The 18,910-nt window shown below is 40.7% G+C and overlaps 1 protein-coding gene across 2 annotated transcripts in view; it reads left to right on the top strand.

Annotated features, from left to right (window-relative positions):
• Positions 1-18,085, top strand: part of rtf2 (replication termination factor 2) — a 35,790-nt gene extending 17,705 nt beyond the window's left edge. Inside the window, exons 6-9 of one of the 2 annotated variants that reach the window (XM_023984386.2) lie at positions 7,594-7,707; positions 8,746-8,800; positions 16,526-16,603; positions 17,124-18,085. In XM_023984386.2, the coding sequence (XP_023840154.1) occupies positions 7,594-7,707; positions 8,746-8,800; positions 16,526-16,603; positions 17,124-17,314 (438 nt within the window). In that variant the 3' untranslated portion in view covers positions 17,315-18,085. Of the gene's footprint in view, positions 1-7,593; positions 7,708-8,745; positions 8,801-16,525; positions 16,604-17,120 lie in introns of both variants that reach the window. The other variant, XM_023984376.2, reaches the window with a different exon arrangement.
• Positions 18,086-18,910: the final 825 nt, after the last annotated feature.

Raw genomic sequence — 18,910 nt, 5'->3', positions numbered from 1 at the left:
TGAACGCAGCCCGCGACGAGCTTAGCCATTGTGGCTGGGACCGTGGATTGTTCCGGGTTTGTGGCTGTCTAGATCCCTGCTGTTGTTTTCAATCTTCCCTGTGACCTGCCTGTCTGGAACTGCGAGGAGTAACAGCGTAACATACGTTGCTAGCTATCATGACAAAGACCAAAGCCGGCGGGAGTACCGTTGAGGACAGTGGTGTCTCTATCACACATGAAGGATCTTTTAAACAACAAAAAGAGACCTACAAGCAGTTGTTACAACAACAAGAAAATGACTTCAAGTGTTTTGTACAAATTCTCGTGGATTTTACCAATAAAAGAATAGACTACCTGACCAGAGATTTCCAGGACCTGAAGAACAGTTTGCATTTCTCCCAGGTTCAGCTCGATGAGTTGAAACAAGAGAATGGCAAGATGACAGCAATCTGTAAGTCATTGAGAGAGGACATCAGTTCTGTGTGTGAATTCATTACATTTACATTTACATTTAAGTCATTTAGCAGACGCTCTTATCCAGAGCGACTTACAAATTGGTGCATTCACCTTATGATATCCAGTGGAACAACCACTTTACAATAGTGCATCTAACTCTTTTAAGGGGGGGGGGTTAGAAGGATTACTTTATCCTATCCTAGGTATTCCTTAAAGAGGTGGCGTTTCAGGTGTCTTCGGAAGGTGGTGATTGACTCCGCTGACCTGGCGTCGTGAGGGAGTTTCATTCATGATAACAATGACAGATAAATCAGACTATCTCGAGGGACAATCAAAGCGGAACGACATAGTTGTGGACGGAATTGCAGAATCTCCACATGAGACCTGGACAGAGTCTGAGGATTAAGTGAGGGAAATGATCTCTGAGAAATTGAAGATGGACCACAGGAAGATTGAGGTAGAGCGTGCCCACATGACTGACAATGCGCGGGGACATTKCGTACATCCGCTATGACAGGCTCATTGTCCACCCTCCCTCCCAGAAGCGTGGAATGGATGAGAGAGCTAATCATATGGTTTGTAGCCTCAACTCCGCAGCACACAGACACACACACACACACACCAATTGATTAATGGACTGCTGAATGTATTTTTTTCTCTTGCTTTGTCTGCTCTTTTCAGTATTATGTCTATCTCTGATAAGCTACCCAGGAAAGAGCTGAAAATAGCCCATATTAATATATGTTGCCTTTAGAAATAAGGTTAATGAAATCAATAACTTGCTAACATCATGACATTCATATATTAGGAAATTCTGAGACTTACTTCGAATATTCATTTGATGATACATCAGTAGCAATAAGTATAGAAGAGACAGAAATGCTTATGGGGGAGGTGATGCTGTATATATTCAGAGCCATATCCCTGTAATGCTTAAAGAAGATCTTATGTCAAGTGTTATTGAAGTGTTGTGGTTGCAGGTTCACTTGGCACATCTAAAGCCTTTTCTTTTGGTGTATTACTATAGGCCACCAAGTGCTAACAGTCAGTATCTAAATAATGTGTGAAATGCTTGATAGTGTATGTGACATAAACAGAGGTCTACTTTCTTGGGGACCTGAATATTGACTGGTTTCCATCAAGCTGTCCCCTCAAGAGGAAGCTTCTTACTGTAACTTGTGCCTGTAATCTGGTTCAGGTTATTATTCAACCTACCAGGGTGTTTACAAACAATACAGGAACAAGATCGTCCACATGTATCGATCACACTTTGTTCTTAACTTCATATGGCTGCAATCCTGCTAACGGGATCGATATGACAACAGCCAGTGAAAGTACAGAGCGCAAATTTAAAAAGCAGAAATCTCATAATTAACATTCCTCAAACATACATGTGTCTTATATCATTTTAAAGGTATTCTTGTTGTTAATCMCACCAAAGTGTCCGATTTCAAATATGCTTTTCAGCGAAAGCACTACAAATTATTATGTTAGGTCACACCAAACCACAATAAGCACAGCCATTTTTCCAGCGAAAGATAGCTTTCACAAAAAGCAGAAATATAGCTAAAATTAATCACTAACCTTTGATCTTCATCAGATGACACTCATAGGACTTCATGTTACACAATACATGCATGTTTTGTTTGAAAAAGTTAATATTTATATAAAAAAATCTGAGTTTACATTGGCGCGTTACATTCACTAGTTCCAAAAATATCCAGTGATAGTGTATAGCCACATCGTTTCAACAGAAATACTCATCATAAATGTAGATGATAATACAAGTTATACACATGGAATTATAGATATACCTCTCCTTAATGCAACCGCTGTGTCAGATTTCAAAAAGAAATTACAGAAAAATTACGGCTATTATTCTGAGACGGAGCTCAGAACAATAGCCAAATTAGCCGCCATGTTGGACTCAACAGAAACCAAAAAATACATGATAAATGTTTCCTTAGCTTTGATGAACTTCATCAGAATGCAGTCCTAGGAATCCCAGGTCCACAATATAAATATCAACTTTATCAAACAAAACATGCATGTATTGTGTAACATGAAGTCCTATGAGTGTCATCTGAGGAAGATAATCAAAGGTTAGTGATTCATTTTATCGCTTTTTCTGACTGCTATCTTTCGCTGGAAAAATGGCTGTGCTTCTTGTGGTTTGATGGTGACCTAACATAATCGTTTGTAGTGCTTTCGCTGAAAAGCATATTTGAAATCGGACACTTTGGTGGGATTAACAACAAGAATACCTGTAAAATGATATAAGACACATGTATGTTTTGAGGAATTCTAATTATGAGATTTCTGTTTTTTGAATTTGGCGCCCTGCACTTTATCTGGCTGCTGTCATATCGATCCCGGTAGCGGGATGCAGCCATAAGAAGTTGGCTCCATGGATTGATGAGGAATTGAAAAACTATGTTTGAAAGAGATGGGGCAAAAGGAGTGGCTAATAAGTCTGGCTGCACATCTGACTGGTTTACTTTCTGCAAATTGAGAAATTATGTGACTAATCTCAACAAAAAGGTAAATAAACTTTATTATGAATCCAAAATCAATGATATAAAGAATGATGGAAAATAACTTTGGAGTACTTTTAAATTAAATTATGGACAAAGACAAATTCAACTCCCATCTTTCATCGAGTCAGATGGCTTATTCATCACAAAACCATTTGAAGATGCCAATTATTTTAATGATTATTTCATTGGCAAACTTAGGCAGGAAATCCCCCACAACAAACAGTGAGCAATTGTATTAATGCATAAAAAAACAAATAGTGAAAGAAAAGCAGTACAAGTGTGAATTTTGTAAAGTTAGTGTGGGAGAGGTGGATTTTTTTTGGATCGATAATGACAAACCTCCTGGCATTGACAACTTAGATGGAAAGCTACTGAGGATGGTAGCTGACTCGATAGCCACTCCTATCTGTCATATTTTTAATCTGAGCCTAGAGGAAAGTCTTTGTCCTCGGGCCTGGAGGGAAGCCAAAGTAATTCTACTACCCAAGAGTGGTAAAGCGGCTTTTACTAGTTCTAACAGCAGACCTATAAGCTTGCTGCCATTTCTTAGCAAACTGTTGGAAAAAATTGTTTGACCAAATACAATGCTATTTCACTGTAAACAAATTAACAACAAACCTTCAGCATGCTTATAGAGAAGGGCACTCAACAAATTACTGATTGGTTGAAAGAAATTGATAATAAGAAGATTGTGGGAGCTGTACTGATAGATTTCAGTGTGGCCTTTGATATTATTGACCATAACCTGTTGTTGAAAAAAAGTATGTGCTATGGCTTTTCAACTTCTGCCATGTCGTGGATTCAGAGCTATCTATCTAATAGAACTCAAAGGGTTTTCTTTAATGGAAGCTTCTCTAATGTCAAACATGTAAAGTGTGGTGTACCACAGGCAGCTCTCTAGGCCCTCTACTCTTTTCTATTTTTACCAATGACCTGCCACTGGCATTTAACAAAGCATATGTGTCCATGTTTGCTGATGATTCAACCATATACGCATCAGCAACCACAGCTAATGAAGTCACTGAAACCCTTAACTTCTTATGGCTGAAATCATGCTAACGGGATCGATATGACAACAGCCAGTGAAAGTGCAGCATGCAATAATCTGAGTACGGCGCGCAGACAAAGACAAGCCATACAGGTACCCGCCATGTTGTGGAGTCAACAGAAGTCAGAAATAGCATATAAATATTCACTTACCTTTGATGATCTGCATCAGAATGCACTCCCAGGTATCCCAGTTCCACAATAAATGTTTGTTTTGTTCGATAAAGTCCATAATTTATGTCCAAATACCTCCTTTTGTTTGCGCGTTTAGTTCAGAAATCCAAATTCATGTGGCACGAGCACTAGGTCCAAACGAAAAGTCAAAAAGTTCCTTACAGTTCGTAGAAACATGTCAAACGATGTTAGAATCAATTTTTAGGATGTTTTTAACATATCTTCAATAATGTTCAACCGGAGAATTCCTTTGTCTTTAGAAATGCAATGGAATGCAGCTAACTCTCACGTGTGTGCGCGAGACTGAGCTTATTGCACTCTGCCAGACCTCTGTTTGAAACGGCTCTCATTCTCTCTCCCCCTTCACAGTAGAAGCCTGAAACAAGGTTCTAAAGACTGTTGACATCTAGTGGAAGCCCTAGGAAGTGCAATTTGACCAATATCTCACTGTATAATCGATAGGCGATGAGTTGGGCACCTTATTCATCCAAGCTACTCAATACTGCCCCCAGTCCCAAATAAGTTAACAAAGAGTTGCAGTCTGTTTTGGAATGGGTGGCCAGTAATAACTGGTCCTGAACATCTCTAAAACTAAGAGCATTGTATTTGGTACAAATCATTCCTTAAGTGCTAAACCTCAGCTGGTCTGGTAATGGATGGTGTGGCTGTTGAACAAGTTGAGGAGACTAGATTACATGGAGTTACCTTAGATTGTAAACTGTCATGGTCAAAACGTATAGATTCAATGGTTGTGAAGATGGGGAGAGGTCTAGGCGTAATAAAGAGATGCTCTGCTTTTTTGACATAACCCTCCAAAAAGCAAATTCTGTAGGCTCTAGTTTTGTCTAATCTTGATTATTTTGTCTAATCTTGATTATTGCAAGGAAAGACCTCGTTAAGCTGCAGCTGCCCCGAACAGAGCAGCACGTTTTGCTCTTAATTGTAATCAGAGGGCTGATGTAAATACTATGCATGCCAGTCTCTCTTGGCTTAGAGTTGAGGAGAGACTGACTGCATCACTTATTTATATAAGAATCAATGTGTTGAAAATCCCAAATTGTTTGCATAGTTAACTTACACACAGCTCTGACACACACACTTATCCCACCAGACATACCACCAGGGGTCTTTTCACAGTCCCCAAATCCAGAACAAATTCAAGAAACCGTACGTATTACATAGTCCTTATTGCATGGAACTTCCTTCCATCTCATATTGCTCAAATAAACAGCAAACCTGGTTTCAAAACACAGATAAACACCTCGCGGCACAACGACTCTCCCCTATTTGACCTAGATTTGTGAGTTTGTGTGTGTGCATTGATATGTAGGCTAGGTGTGCCTTTTTAAAATACATCGATGTAGTTCTGTCCTTGAGCTGTGCTTGTCTTTTGATGTTCTGTATTATGTTTCATGTTTTGTGTGGACCCCAGGAAGAGTAGCTGCTGCCTTTGCAACAGCTAATGGGGATCCTAATAAAATACCAAGTACCGAATGTGTGATAGTCATACTGCATATTTATTTTCTACAACTATTTGCGTGCACACTGCGTGAAACCGCATACAGTGCATTTGGAAAGTATACCCCATAATGACAAAGCAAAAACAGGTTCTTAGACATGTTTGTGAATGTGTTAAATTAAAAACAGGAATACCTTATTTACAAAATATTCAGACCCTTTGCTATGTTACTCAARATTGAGTTTAGCTGCATCCTGTTTCCATTGATCATCCTTGAGATGTTTCTAAAACTTGATTGGATTCCACCTGTTGCAAATGCAATTGATTGGACATGATTTGGAAAGGCACACACCTGTCTATATAAGGTCCCACAGCTGACAGTGCATGTCGGAGCAAAAACCAAGCCATGAGGACGAAGGAATTGTCCTTAGCGCTCCGAGACAGGATTGTGTCGAGGCACAAATTTTATTCAGCTTTGTTCAATTGTATTCTTCATACTATAAAAAAATCACACGGAATAATAAGTAAATCTTGTCTGCTAAATTAACTAGTGCAGCCCATAGCCATTTGGCATATCCAAATCAGGACCTAACATAAGGACATGCTACATAAGTATGCTATTATTTTCTTCTGAAATAGATGACATTTTCTTCATGCTTCTTTAGACTTGTCTAAAATAAATAATGGATTTAGGAGGTGTGGAAGCCAGGAGATGCTAAATATGTATGTTAATTATGTTAATTAACTAATTTTGTGAAAACCACAGCCCTAGTCTCCACACGTTATTGGATTGTCAACATTGCAGAACCAAAAATGGGTCTATGTTGACGGTTGTGGGTGTTCCAGCAGGACAACAACCCAAACACACATCAAAAAGCACCCAGGAACAGTTCAAGAGTAAACACTGAACTGTTCTGGAGTGTCCAGCGACGACTCCAAATCTGAATTCCATCAAACCTATGGCGAGATGTGAAAACAGCAGTTAGTGGAAGGCACCACTCGAGTGGGCCAAAGAAGAAGCTCTTTAATGGGTACAAGAAAGGCACTTTTTTTTGTTTCCTTCTCATGTATTAGTTCCTGGGTGCCATTTTGTTTTAGTTAGCTTAATTAGGCAAACATTGTATTTAAAAAATGGTTCTGAAATGGGGAATTATTTAAGAAAGGTACAGGGGTGCCAATATATTTGGCCACCACTATCTTAGTACTAGGCTTAGGTTATTTATTGTTTTGTGATTTGTAAGTAACTATGTTCCATTGAGATTTGGAAAGTATTATTTACTAGGGCTGGGAATTGCCAGTCACCTCACGATACAATATTATCATGATATTTAGGTGCCGATACGATTATGTATTGCGATTTTCAGAATGCTATTTGTATTGCGATTCAGTGCTGTGATTTTGAGATTCCATGGTCCAAATATAATGCTCACTATATGTCTGCTGCAGAGGGACAAGAGAGAGCCATGAGAAAATTAGTTTTGATCAGTCATGGAAATAAAAGCTCCCTATTTAAAAAGTAGATGGAGAACAAGCTATGAAGGAAAAATACAGAAGTTTTGGTGCAGGTACAGACAACTAGCGCAAAAATAATATTGCGATATTGTCAAAATAATACTATACGGTATATTGTCAAAAATAATATCCCGATATGTAACTATTCCCCCCCATCACCTTCTTGCTTCATGTCCTTGTTGTTGTGGCTCTAAAGTACACAAAATACATGTTTATATGTTCTATATTTGCATTGAACATTGCGAATAAAATACAAGACGGCATACCCGTATGGGAGTTTAGAATCCCTACATGTGTTTTCCTTTCATAAACCATCCCCGTAATGTTAAACTAATGGATTCAAATAAGATACTCAAAAGCATAACATATGTCATGAAAATAATGTATAAGAATGTTGGGGCTTAACTAAACCTTCTCTTGGTTGCAGTGTGGCGACCCGTTCAAAGACGAAAGCCTTGTCGTCCTCAACGGGACCAAGGAAGAGGTGGATAAACTGAGGGAGAAAATGGAGGAGAAGAGGGCCAAGGCCAAGGCAACAAAGGTACACATTCGTAGAGTTTTCTAATAAAAAATGTAGACCTGCATTGATGTCAATGAAAATTGTACTTACTGTAAGTGGAAGTAAAGGTTCTCCCCTTACCTGAATGTCAGTTACCTGGAATTTACTGTAACATTAACCACGTTTCCATCCAACCATTTCATGCGGATTAATTACATGATGCATAAAAAAAGTAATGGGCTGATGGAAACATGAAATGCCGGTACAATTGTATAAATGCCAACAGACAATTCGTTCGTTCGACACGGTGGAATCTTTTTGTGTCGGTAAAAATGAATTGTGCGAGAAATGGCGGTGGAAACGACTTTATTCGCAAATATTGATATAMCAATCATATTAATGTGAACTTGGAGTCACGTGGCGATATGTTGTGTGGTCCTCCCACTACGGTTTGGGAAAGCGTGCAGTTTATTAGGCTACAGATAACTTTTTTACATTTTTATCATTAACTTCACATGGTGGTGAATGTGCAAGGTGATGCGCTTGATGCTCCTTTCCAATAAATATCCAGGGTCTTATTCTGGTGACATGATCCATGCTTGGCTGCAGTTTGACAAATACAAATAATATCGCTCTTATCCATAATAAATATCCAGGGTCTTATTCTGGTGACATTATGATCCATGCTTGACTGCCGTTTGACAAATACAAATAATATCACTCTTATCCATAATAATCTCATAATGTAGGTAGCCTACCAGCACTGTATCTGCGAGCTGTTGGCTAGAGCGCATATGCCAAGACCAGAGTGGGCACATTCTCTAAACATGTTTTTGTGACTAAACCATCAGTAGAGTTGAAAATGCGATGGAAACCCATTTAACTTGTATTTTTCATTCGGTGCATGGGAATTTAGCAACAAAAGTTATTTTTATGTGCACTTTGTCATCATGCAGAGCCTTTTATCCGCAAAAGGTCAGTTTGATGGAAACAAGTCTCTGGTGGGAAAATGTCCATATTGTTTGATGCAGATTGGATGGAAACCGAGCTATTTATCTTTTTTTATCTTTTTTTTTGTAGAAATCAAAGAAGAACAAAGTTGCTGAGACTGTTGCCAAGCCATCTGATTCAAAAGGTAGGAAGTGACAATGATTCTTGACAAATATCATATTTTGGTTTTATATACACACAGGCAGAAATTGGTGCAACCAGTTTGCAGAATTAATTCGTTTTGCTTTTCTATATTGATATTGCCCCCCGCCTAGCTCAGTTGCCACCCACTTAAAATAATTTGGACTTTCAATGGAATTGATTAACATTTTTGGGATACCCGTGTAGCGCTCCTGACATTGTTTTCTCAATTTCAATTGAAATCTATGGGAAACACAGGTGTAAATACCATTTAAAAAAGCATAACATGCCAATCACATCAATCTTCAGTCATCTAAGGTTATGTCTGACAGAGATCTACATAGTGATGGAAAATATTGTCCACAACGGCCAATGACATGAGCTAGCAAAGTAACCATGCAAAGCTTGACCTTATTAGTTGCTCAAACACCAATTGCTCTTATTTGTTTTGGCTGCTTTTGGTTGTGTGATAGAACACATTACATTGTATTATGTTGACTTGGGTTATGTTACAAATGGCACCCTATTGCCTATGTATTGCACTTATTTTGACCAGGGCCCATACAGCTCTGGTCAAAATTAGAGCACAATATAGGCAATAGGGTGCCGTTCTGTATTGCTTAGTCTGTATGTATGTGTATAGGTTTGTTCCTTATTGGTTAGTTATTTATTTGATAATGCCCGAGAAGCTGGTGTTTGGAGGATATATTGTAGAGTGCTGGCAAAACAGGACAATATATCCTCCAAACACCTGCTTCGAGGGCATTATCGCTTTCATACACCGGGTTACCAACATATTCAAATAATGATTTACATATTTTCATAAATGTTATTTTGATGATTTTTTTTTCATACTATTTAATCCTTCCACAATACATAGTCCCGACACAAATCTAGGGTTGCTACCCAAACCGGCTGGACGTTCGTTCTATCGGTTCGAGTTCCAGAGACGCAACCCAGTCATTGTCTTTTTGTTCTGCATCTATGGACGCAACCAAGTTGTTCGTTCTAAATGTTCCAATGCCATACTGGCTGGCAACATTCTTATCCCATGCTTGCTAGCTAGCCAACTACAGCTAACTTAAAGTAATGTCAAACATTGCAGCCAGAATAACAGCAAAGTAGCTGCATTTGCGTTTGTTTAAGCTGTTTTGAAGTGATATCTATTTAAATACAGTGTATTCGGAAAGTTCTTCGACACCTTGACTTTTCCTACATTTTGTTACCTTACAGCCTTATTCTAAAATGGATTAAATTGTTTTTTCCCCCTCATCAATCTATACACAATACCCCCATAATGACAAAGCATTTAGAAATATTTGCAAACTGGAATAACATTTACATAAGTATTCAGACCCTTTACTCAGTACTTTGTTGAAGCACCTTTGGCAGCGATTACAGCCTCGAGTCTTCTTGGGTATGACGCTACAAGCTGCACACCTGTATTTGGGGAGTTTCCCTACAGTCTTCTCTGCAGAGCCGCTCAAGCTCTGTCAGGTTGGATGGGGAGGGTCGTTGCACAGCTATTTTCAGGCCTCTACAGAGATGTTCAAGCCCGGTTTCTGGCTGGGCCACTCAAGGACATTCAGACACTTGGCCCGAAGCCACACACTTGTTTAAATCCAAGATGGCGTAGCAGTCAGACGTCGTGTCCCGTGTGTATATACCTTTTTTATATATTTTTCTTCGCATATCTTTTTTTTTCTTCTAAAACTCAACTTCAAAACACTCTCCTGCAACCCGCCTCACCCAATGTGGTGAGGATCTTTTTTTTTCTCTAACGTATTTTTATTCACCTCGAATCTGGAATCCCCCAACAGAAGCTAGCCAGCTCACTAGCTACTAGCTAGTAGTCAGCTAATCACTGCTAGCGGTCATCAGCTAACCATTAGCTCGGAAAGCTCTCGCCAGTTTGTACAACGCGACTCAAACCAGAGCATACCGGACCTATTTTCTACCGCAAGCTCTGGATATTTTCATCTGGATCATCGCAGCTAGCCAGCTGCTATCCGAGTGACTGCTGGCTAACGTCGGTCATGGAGCAAGCACCAATTAGCCTGTAGCTAGCCCATGCTAGGCCCTTTCTCCCGGCTAGCTAAAGAGGCCCATCAGCCACTCCTGGGCTACAATACCCGGACCCCTTCTACTGCCGGTACGGGGCACGGAACCCCGCCGATCCTTCGCGACTGGACTACGACGCAATCTGCTCGAGGGGGTACTCAACTGGCCTCTACATAGCGACGTCCCCTGATTGCCCATCCACTAGCTGTCTAGAGCATATTGGACTGTTAGCTGTATAGATCCATTGGCCAATTTCTCAGGCCACTATACCTATTTTGCCAATTTGGACATGGACCCACTGCTACTCGGAACCCTACTAATCCATCACGACTGGTCTATCAACGTCACCGCACGCGGAGGCTAAAACAGACTTTCCTCCGTCGTGACATCCCTCTAAGGCCCTTCTGCTAGCTTGCTAGCCATGGCCTGCTAGCTGTCTGAATCGCCGTGTCTCCAGCCAGCCCAACCACTCACTGGACCCCTATGATCACTCGGCTACGCATGCCTCTCCTTAATATCAATATGCCTTGTCCATTACTGTCCTGGTTAGTGATTATTGTCTTATTTCACTGTAGAGCCTCTAGCCCTGCTCATTATGCCTTAACCTACCATTTAGTTCCACCTCCCACATATGCGGTGACATCACCTGGTTTAAACGTCGCTAGAGACAATATCTCTCTCATCATTACTTAATGCTTAGTTTTACCTCCAATGTAATCACATACCTCTGTCTGTACATTATGCCTTGAATCTATTCTATCGTGCCCAGAAACCTGTTCCTTTTACTCTGCTCTGAACGCACTAGATGACCAGTCCTGATTAGCCTTTAGCCATACCCTTATCCTACTCCTCCTCTGTTCCTCTGGTGATGGAGGTTAATCCAGGGCCTGCAGTGCCTAGCTCCACTCCTACTCCCCAGGTGCTCTCATTTGTTTACTTCTGTAAACGTAAAAGCCTTGGTGTCATGCATGTTAACATTAGAAGCCTCCTCTCTAAGTTTGTTTTATTCACTGCTTTAGCACACTCTGCCAACCCGGATGTCTATGCCGTTCCTGAATCCTGGCTTAGGAAGACCACCAAAAACCTGAAATTTCCATCCCTAACTATAACATTTTCCGACAAGATAGAACTGCCAAAGGGGGCAGGTGTTTAATCTACTGCAGAGAGAGCCTGCAGTTCGGCTTCTACTTTTAACAATCCACCTTTCCAGAAACAAGTCTCTCACCATTGCCGCTTGCTATAGACCACCCTCTGCCCCACTGTGCTCTGGACACCATATGTGAATTGATTGCCCCCATCTATCTTCAGAGCTCGTGCTGCTAGGTGACCTAAACTGTGACATGCTTAACACCCCGGCCATTCAATCTAAGCTGATGCTCTATATCTCACACAAATGATCAATGAACCACCATGTACAACCCCAAATCCGTAAACACGGGCACCCTCATAGATATCACCTAACCAAGATCTCAACCATCGCTGCCTCATTGCTGCATCCGTAATGGGTCTACGGTCAACGACCACCCCTCATCACTGTCAAACGCTCACTAAACACTTCAGCGAGCAGGCCTTTCTAATCGACCTGGCCGGGTATCCTGAAGGATATTGACCCATCCTGTCAGTAGAGGATGCCTGTTTATTCTTTAAGTGTCTTCCTCACCATCTTAAATAGCATGCCTCGTTCAAAAAATGTAGAACCAGGAACAGATATAGCCCTTGGTTCTCTCAGACCTGACTGCCCTGACCAGCACAAAACCTCCTGTGGCGTCTGCATTTAGCATCGAACAGCCCCCGTGATATGCAACTTTTCAGGGAAGTTAGGAACAAATATACACAGGCAGTTAGGAAAGCTAAGGCTAGCTTTTTCAACCAGAAATGTGCGTCCTGTAGCACAAACTCAAATAAGTTCTGGGACACTGTAAAGTCCATGGAGAATAAGAGCACCACCTCCCAGCTGCCCACTGCAGTGAGGCTAGGAAACACTGTCACCACCGATAAATCCACTATAATTGAGAATTTCAATAAGCATTTTTCTACGGCTGGCCATGCTTTCCACCTGGCTACCCCTACCCCAATCAACAGCCCTCCACCCCCCCACAGAAATTCGCCCAAGCCACCCCCACTTCTCCTTCACCCAAACCCAAATGTTCTGAAAGAGCTGCAAAATCTGGTCCCCTACAAATCAGCCGGGCTAGACAATCTGGGCCCTCTCTTTCTAAAAATATCTGGCAATTGTTCGTATCGTCTGAGATTCCCATAGATTGGATAGCTGTGGCGGTCATCCCCCTCTTCAAAGGGGGAGACACTCTAGACCCGTATTCTACCCTGCCTTACTAAGGTCTTCGAAAGCCAAGTTAACAAACAGATTCCCAACCATTTCGAATCCCACCGTACCTTCTCCGCTATGCAATCTGGTTTCAGAGCTGGTCATGGGTGCACCTCAGCCACGCTCAAGGTCCTAAACGATATCATAACCGCCATCGATAAGAGACATTACTGTGCAGCCGTATTCATCGACCTGGCTAAGGCTTTCGACTCTGTCAATCACAACATTCTTTTTGGCAGAATCAACAGCCTTGGTTTCTCAAATGATTGCCTCGCCTGATCCACCAACTACTTCTCAGATAGTTCTGTGTGTCAAATCGGAGGGCCTGTTGTACGGACCATTGGCAGTCTCTATGGGGGTGCCACAGGGTTCAATTCTCGGGCCGACTCTTTTCTCTGTATATATCAATGATGTCGCTCTTGCTGCTGGTGATTCTTTGATCCACCTCTACGCAGACGACACCATTCTGTTTATCTCTGGCCCTTTGGACACTGGGTTAACTAACCTCTTGACAAGCTTCAATGCCATACAACACTCCTTCCGTGGCCTCCAACTGCTCTTAAATGCAAGTAAAACTAAATGCATGCTCTTCAACCGATCGCTGCCCGCACCTGCCCGCCCGTCCAGCATCACTACTCTGGACGGTTCAGACTTAGAATGTGTGGACAACTACAAATACCTAGGTGTCTGGTTAGACTGTAAACTCTCCTTCCAGACTCATATAAAACATCTCCAAACTAAAATTTAATCTAGAATCGGCTTCCTATTTCGCAACAAAGCATCCTTCACTCATGCTGCCAAACATACCCTCGTAAAACTGACCATCCTACCGATCCTCGACTTCGGCAATGTCATTTACAAAATAGCCTCCAACATTCTACTCAACAAATTGGATGCAGTCTATCACAGTGCCATCCGATTTGTCACCAAAGCCCCATATACTACCCACCACTGCGACCTGTACGCTCTCGTTGGCTGGCCCTCGCTTCATACTCGTCGCCAAACCCACTGGCTCCAGGTCATCTACAAGTCTCTGCTAGGTAAAGCGCCGCCTTACCTCAGCTCACTGGTCACCATAGCAGCACCCACCCGTAGCATGCGCTCCAACAGGTATATCTCACTGGTCCCCCCCCCCCAAAGCCAATTCTTCCTTTGTCCGCCTCTCCTTCCAGTTCTCTGTGGCCAATGACTGGAACGAACTGCAAAAATCACTGAAGCTGGAGACTCTCACCTCCCTCACTAGCTTTAAACACCAGCTGTCAGAGCAGCTCACAGATCACTGCACCTGTACATAGCCAATCTGTAAATAGCCCATCCAATCTACCTCATACCCATACTGTATTTATTTATTTTGCTCCTTTGCACCCCAGTATCTCTACTTGCACATTCATCTTCTGCACATTCTACCATTCCAGTGTTTAATTGTAATTACTTCGCCACCGTGGCCTATTTATTGCCTTTACCTCCCTTATCCTACCTCATTTGCACATGCTGTATATAGACTTTTCTACTGTATTATTGATTGTATGTTTGTTTATTCCATGTGTAACTCTGTTGTATGTGTCGAACTGCTTTGCTTTATCTTGGCCAGGTCGCAGTTGCAAATGAGAACTTGTTCTCAACTAGCCTACCTGGTTAAATAAATAAAAAAATAACTCCTGCGCTGTCTTGGCTGTGTGCTAAGGGTTGTTGTCCTGTTGGRAGGTGAACCTTCGCTCCAGTCTGGGGTTCTGAGCGCTCTGGAGCAGGTTTTCATCAAGGATTGGTGGTGGTTCCAAACCTTGGTGGTTCCAAACCTGTTCCGTTTAAGAATGATGGAGGCCATTGTGTTCTTGGGGACATTCAATGCTGCAGAAATGTGTTGGTACCCTTCCCCAGATCTGTGCTTCGACACAATCCTGTCTCGGAGCTCTACGGACAATTCCTTCAACCTCATGGCTTGGTTTTTGTGCTGACATGCACTTTCAACTGTGGGACCTTATATAGACAGGTGTGTGCCTTTTCAAAATCATGCCCAATCAATTGAATTTACCACAGGTGGACTCCAATGAAGTTGTAGAAACATCAAAGATGATCATTGGAAACAGGATGCACCTGAGCTCAATTCGAGTCTTATAGCAAAGGGTCTGAATACTTATGTAAATAAGGTATTTTTGTTTTTTAAGAAATGTGCTATAATTTCTAAACCGGTTTTGGCTTTGTCATTATGGGGTATTAAGTGTAGATTGATGAGGAAAAACAATTATTTAATCAAACAAAATGTGGAAACAGTCAAGGGGTCTGAATACTTTCCGACTGCGCTGTACATCCATAACAATGAGCTAACGATGTGCGATTTTCCCCCCTGCGCACAAAATATGCTCTTTCTTAAGGACACTGTTGTTCAGAGAAGCTAGCCAACAACACAGCTAACACAATTTCAAACTGGAGCTGGAAAGACCGCAAACTAGCTGCACTTCGTTTTGTGTGACCTGTTTTCAATTAAAATGTCTTTGTATATATCCATAAAAATGATACTGATTCATGATTTCAACTGGCTGAGAAAAGCTGCCTGTCTGTCTTATCCCGACTCATTACTATGGGACAGCTGGCGTTCTAATTTTAATATTGAAACAATGTTGCAAATGTTCGGAGAGACAGACAGCAAGGTTTATGCAAATCTCTGCTGTTGACAACGAAATGTTAGTCTAAAAGAAATAAGATAATGTCTAGATTATTTTTATAGTGGACATCAAGTTTATAAATTGCATGGCTGGAACAGTGTAAATGGGCATGGTAACTTGTGGAATAGACATCAGCTGGAATGCGCTTTGAGCACATAGTGTTGGCACATAGTGGTTAGAAACAGAAGGTCCATGTAAGCCTTTATGCAATGGATGGGAATAATCCTGACTACTTATTGGTTAAAACCGGTTAAAACCGGTTATTGGTTAAAACCGCATTCCAGCCAATGTCCGTTCCACAAGTTACCACCCTCCAAACACCGGCTTATCGGGCATTGTCACTTAAATTTTGCTCTCAAGCTAACCTATAGCTTCAATGAGAAAATGTCTTGATCTGAGGTAGATAGATGTTCGTCAGGTCAATTTTTTTTTTGTAATGGTTAAACACCCACTCCAGCCTACTTTGATTAGCTTTTGGAACATACATAATGTTCAATGTATTCATCATATTCACACTATTGTCAAAGATTGTACCTCTCTTTTCAGACACAGACAGGAGCTTCATGAAATGTTTCGGAAACATTCTGTTTTTCTCCCCAAAATGCCAGTGTGTTATAGATGTTTGTTGAAACGTTCTATGTATTTCTTGTTACCATTCATCTCTTTTGTTCCTATATAGAAAATCCAGAGTCCACTGAAACTGTTTCTTCAGAGGGCCAAACTTCAACACAAAATGGTGGAGACAACAGCCAGCCAGGTATTTGTGGTTTATTTTACTAGGGAGGGATACAAACACATTAAAGAGATACTTGAGGATTTTGAGGCCCTTTATCTACTTCCCCAGAGTCAGATGAGCTCATGGATACCATTTATATGTCTCTGCAGGAAGGAACTTAGAGGTAGTTTCACCAGCCAATGCTAACTAGCATTAACTCAATGACTGGAAGTCTATGGTATGTACTAGCATGCTACCAGTTACTATAGACTGCCAGTCATTGCGCTAATTCTAGTTAGCAATTGCACTAACGCTAGGTATTGCCTTTCAGACACTATAACCTCTCCTTACAGTTCATAACTCAGCAGCATGATGTTTCTAATGTTATAACTGTCATTGTAATATTGAGGAAGGCACTAAACCCTTAAAGTGTGTGTGTGTATTTGGGGGGGTTGAGATGATTGAGAAATTGGCACATGACCAATTTCCATTTGGCACCAAAAAATGATATTTTATTTTATCCTACACAATTAATGGTAATTTTGTCTTCTCCCGCTAGCAGTCCCTGAACCCCCTGCTTCTTCCAGCACCAAGGTGGTTACACCCTCAGCGGCAACCGGAAGCAAGAGGTCCATCCAGACCATGGAAGAGAAGTCGGAGACCTACAAATCTCTCTTCACCAGCCACAGTTCAGCCAAACGCACCAAAGACCAGATGTCCAACTGGGTCACCCATACCCCCTACCATTTCTAAATGACTTCACCTCCCAAATTACCATCACCACCAAGTGGTCATGGGAGGCAACACACAACCAGGTTGTGTATTTGAAGGGTATCTATAAAAGGTTATTCATAACACATTCATAACCCATACTTAATACATTCATAAGAAGCACGTGAGCATTTCATAACTGCTTATGTCAACAACCGCAAGTTGAAAGTTCAAATTTCTGTGACAAAGGCAATATCAACTTGCTACTGCTTATGAATGTGTAATATGTGGGTTATGAAGCCTATGTCAGTATCCTTCAAGTAAAGTCTTAAGGAATTTGACATTTTTCTTATAGCTATTCTTGGCTCAGGCTAATGAATCAATAGCCTATAGTATGCACTATTAATGCTCCTTTTTCTAGGAATGGCTGTATTATATCTATGGATGATGTAGATTTGGCAAGTCATTATGGTTTGCTATGCAATATGACATGCATGTTTTGAAATTATATCACAAGGGCCTAGTTTATCTTTTTTTGTATAGGATGTGGAATAGTGAGTTTTTGTAGTGTTCATTCAAAACATGCTTTCCATAAGCTCATTACTTATGTCTATACTCAATTTTAATGTTTCCTCCAAATAGCTTGTCACCCACCACCTGTCAAAATATAGATGGGAGGGAAAAAAAGATTGTTTTATTCACATGTGCATATTTCATTTTTATTTAAATAGTTACCTTTGATGTATTTYTTTCCCGCTTATGTTTGTTAAACCCAAACAATGTCAAAATAAAGAAGTCCTTTTACTTAAAAAATGCATTATTTTTATATTGAACAACATATTATAGTAGTGTGTACAAGTGAATGTGCATTAGGTCGACTCAATACGGGATTTTTTTGTTGTCCCTTTCAATTTTTATTTTCGGTGTATCGCCAAACTACTGCTTTTTTTACTGTATTTATTGTAACTACTATACCTCACCTTTTCATGACACTGCAGGTGTTTTTCAGGTTTAAGGGTGGGTTTATAGGATTTAAGGTATATTTGGGTTTCAATTATAGTAGCCTACTTTTAGTACACGACCATGAAAGTGTAAATGAACCCAAAAGAGCAAATGTGTAATTTAAGTCACACGAAGGTGTMAAGGCTTTAATAATTCCTGTCACAAGATGGCAGCAGAGTTGTAACTTTGCCTTAGATTCTACTTAGAGTAGTGGAACTCTACTCTGCGGATAACTAGATTATACTAATTTATGATATGACCACTGGAAAAGTCGCATTGGGGAATTCTGTTTCTCATGCAAGTAAATTAATGAAATACAGTATGTGTGTAGGCCTACTCTTTCGATGAAAGACTATGAGGAAACCCCCTCAACGTTTCAATTTGATGTAGCCTATTCCCTATAGGCCTGTCTACATACTCTGAGCTTCAATTCTCATTCTTACAAAATCCCATGCCCTTGTAAAAAAAAAGAAGAAAAAAAGGAATCTTGTATTTTCTTCTTAATTATTAGGCATTTTACATATAACCATCTTCTTCATGTAGTCCTCAAAGATGGATTAAACTGAATCAAATAGGGTGACCATGCATTTATTCTCATGATTTCATTCACATAACATTTTCACAGTACATAGCTTA

The sequence above is a fragment of the Salvelinus sp. IW2-2015 genome, linkage group LG1 (genome assembly GCF_002910315.2).
Source record: "Salvelinus sp. IW2-2015 linkage group LG1, ASM291031v2, whole genome shotgun sequence".
Taxonomy (NCBI): domain Eukaryota; kingdom Metazoa; phylum Chordata; class Actinopteri; order Salmoniformes; family Salmonidae; genus Salvelinus; species Salvelinus sp. IW2-2015.
Note: the sequence above shows the minus strand (reverse complement) of the source record. Positions and strands in the feature narration are given on the sequence as shown.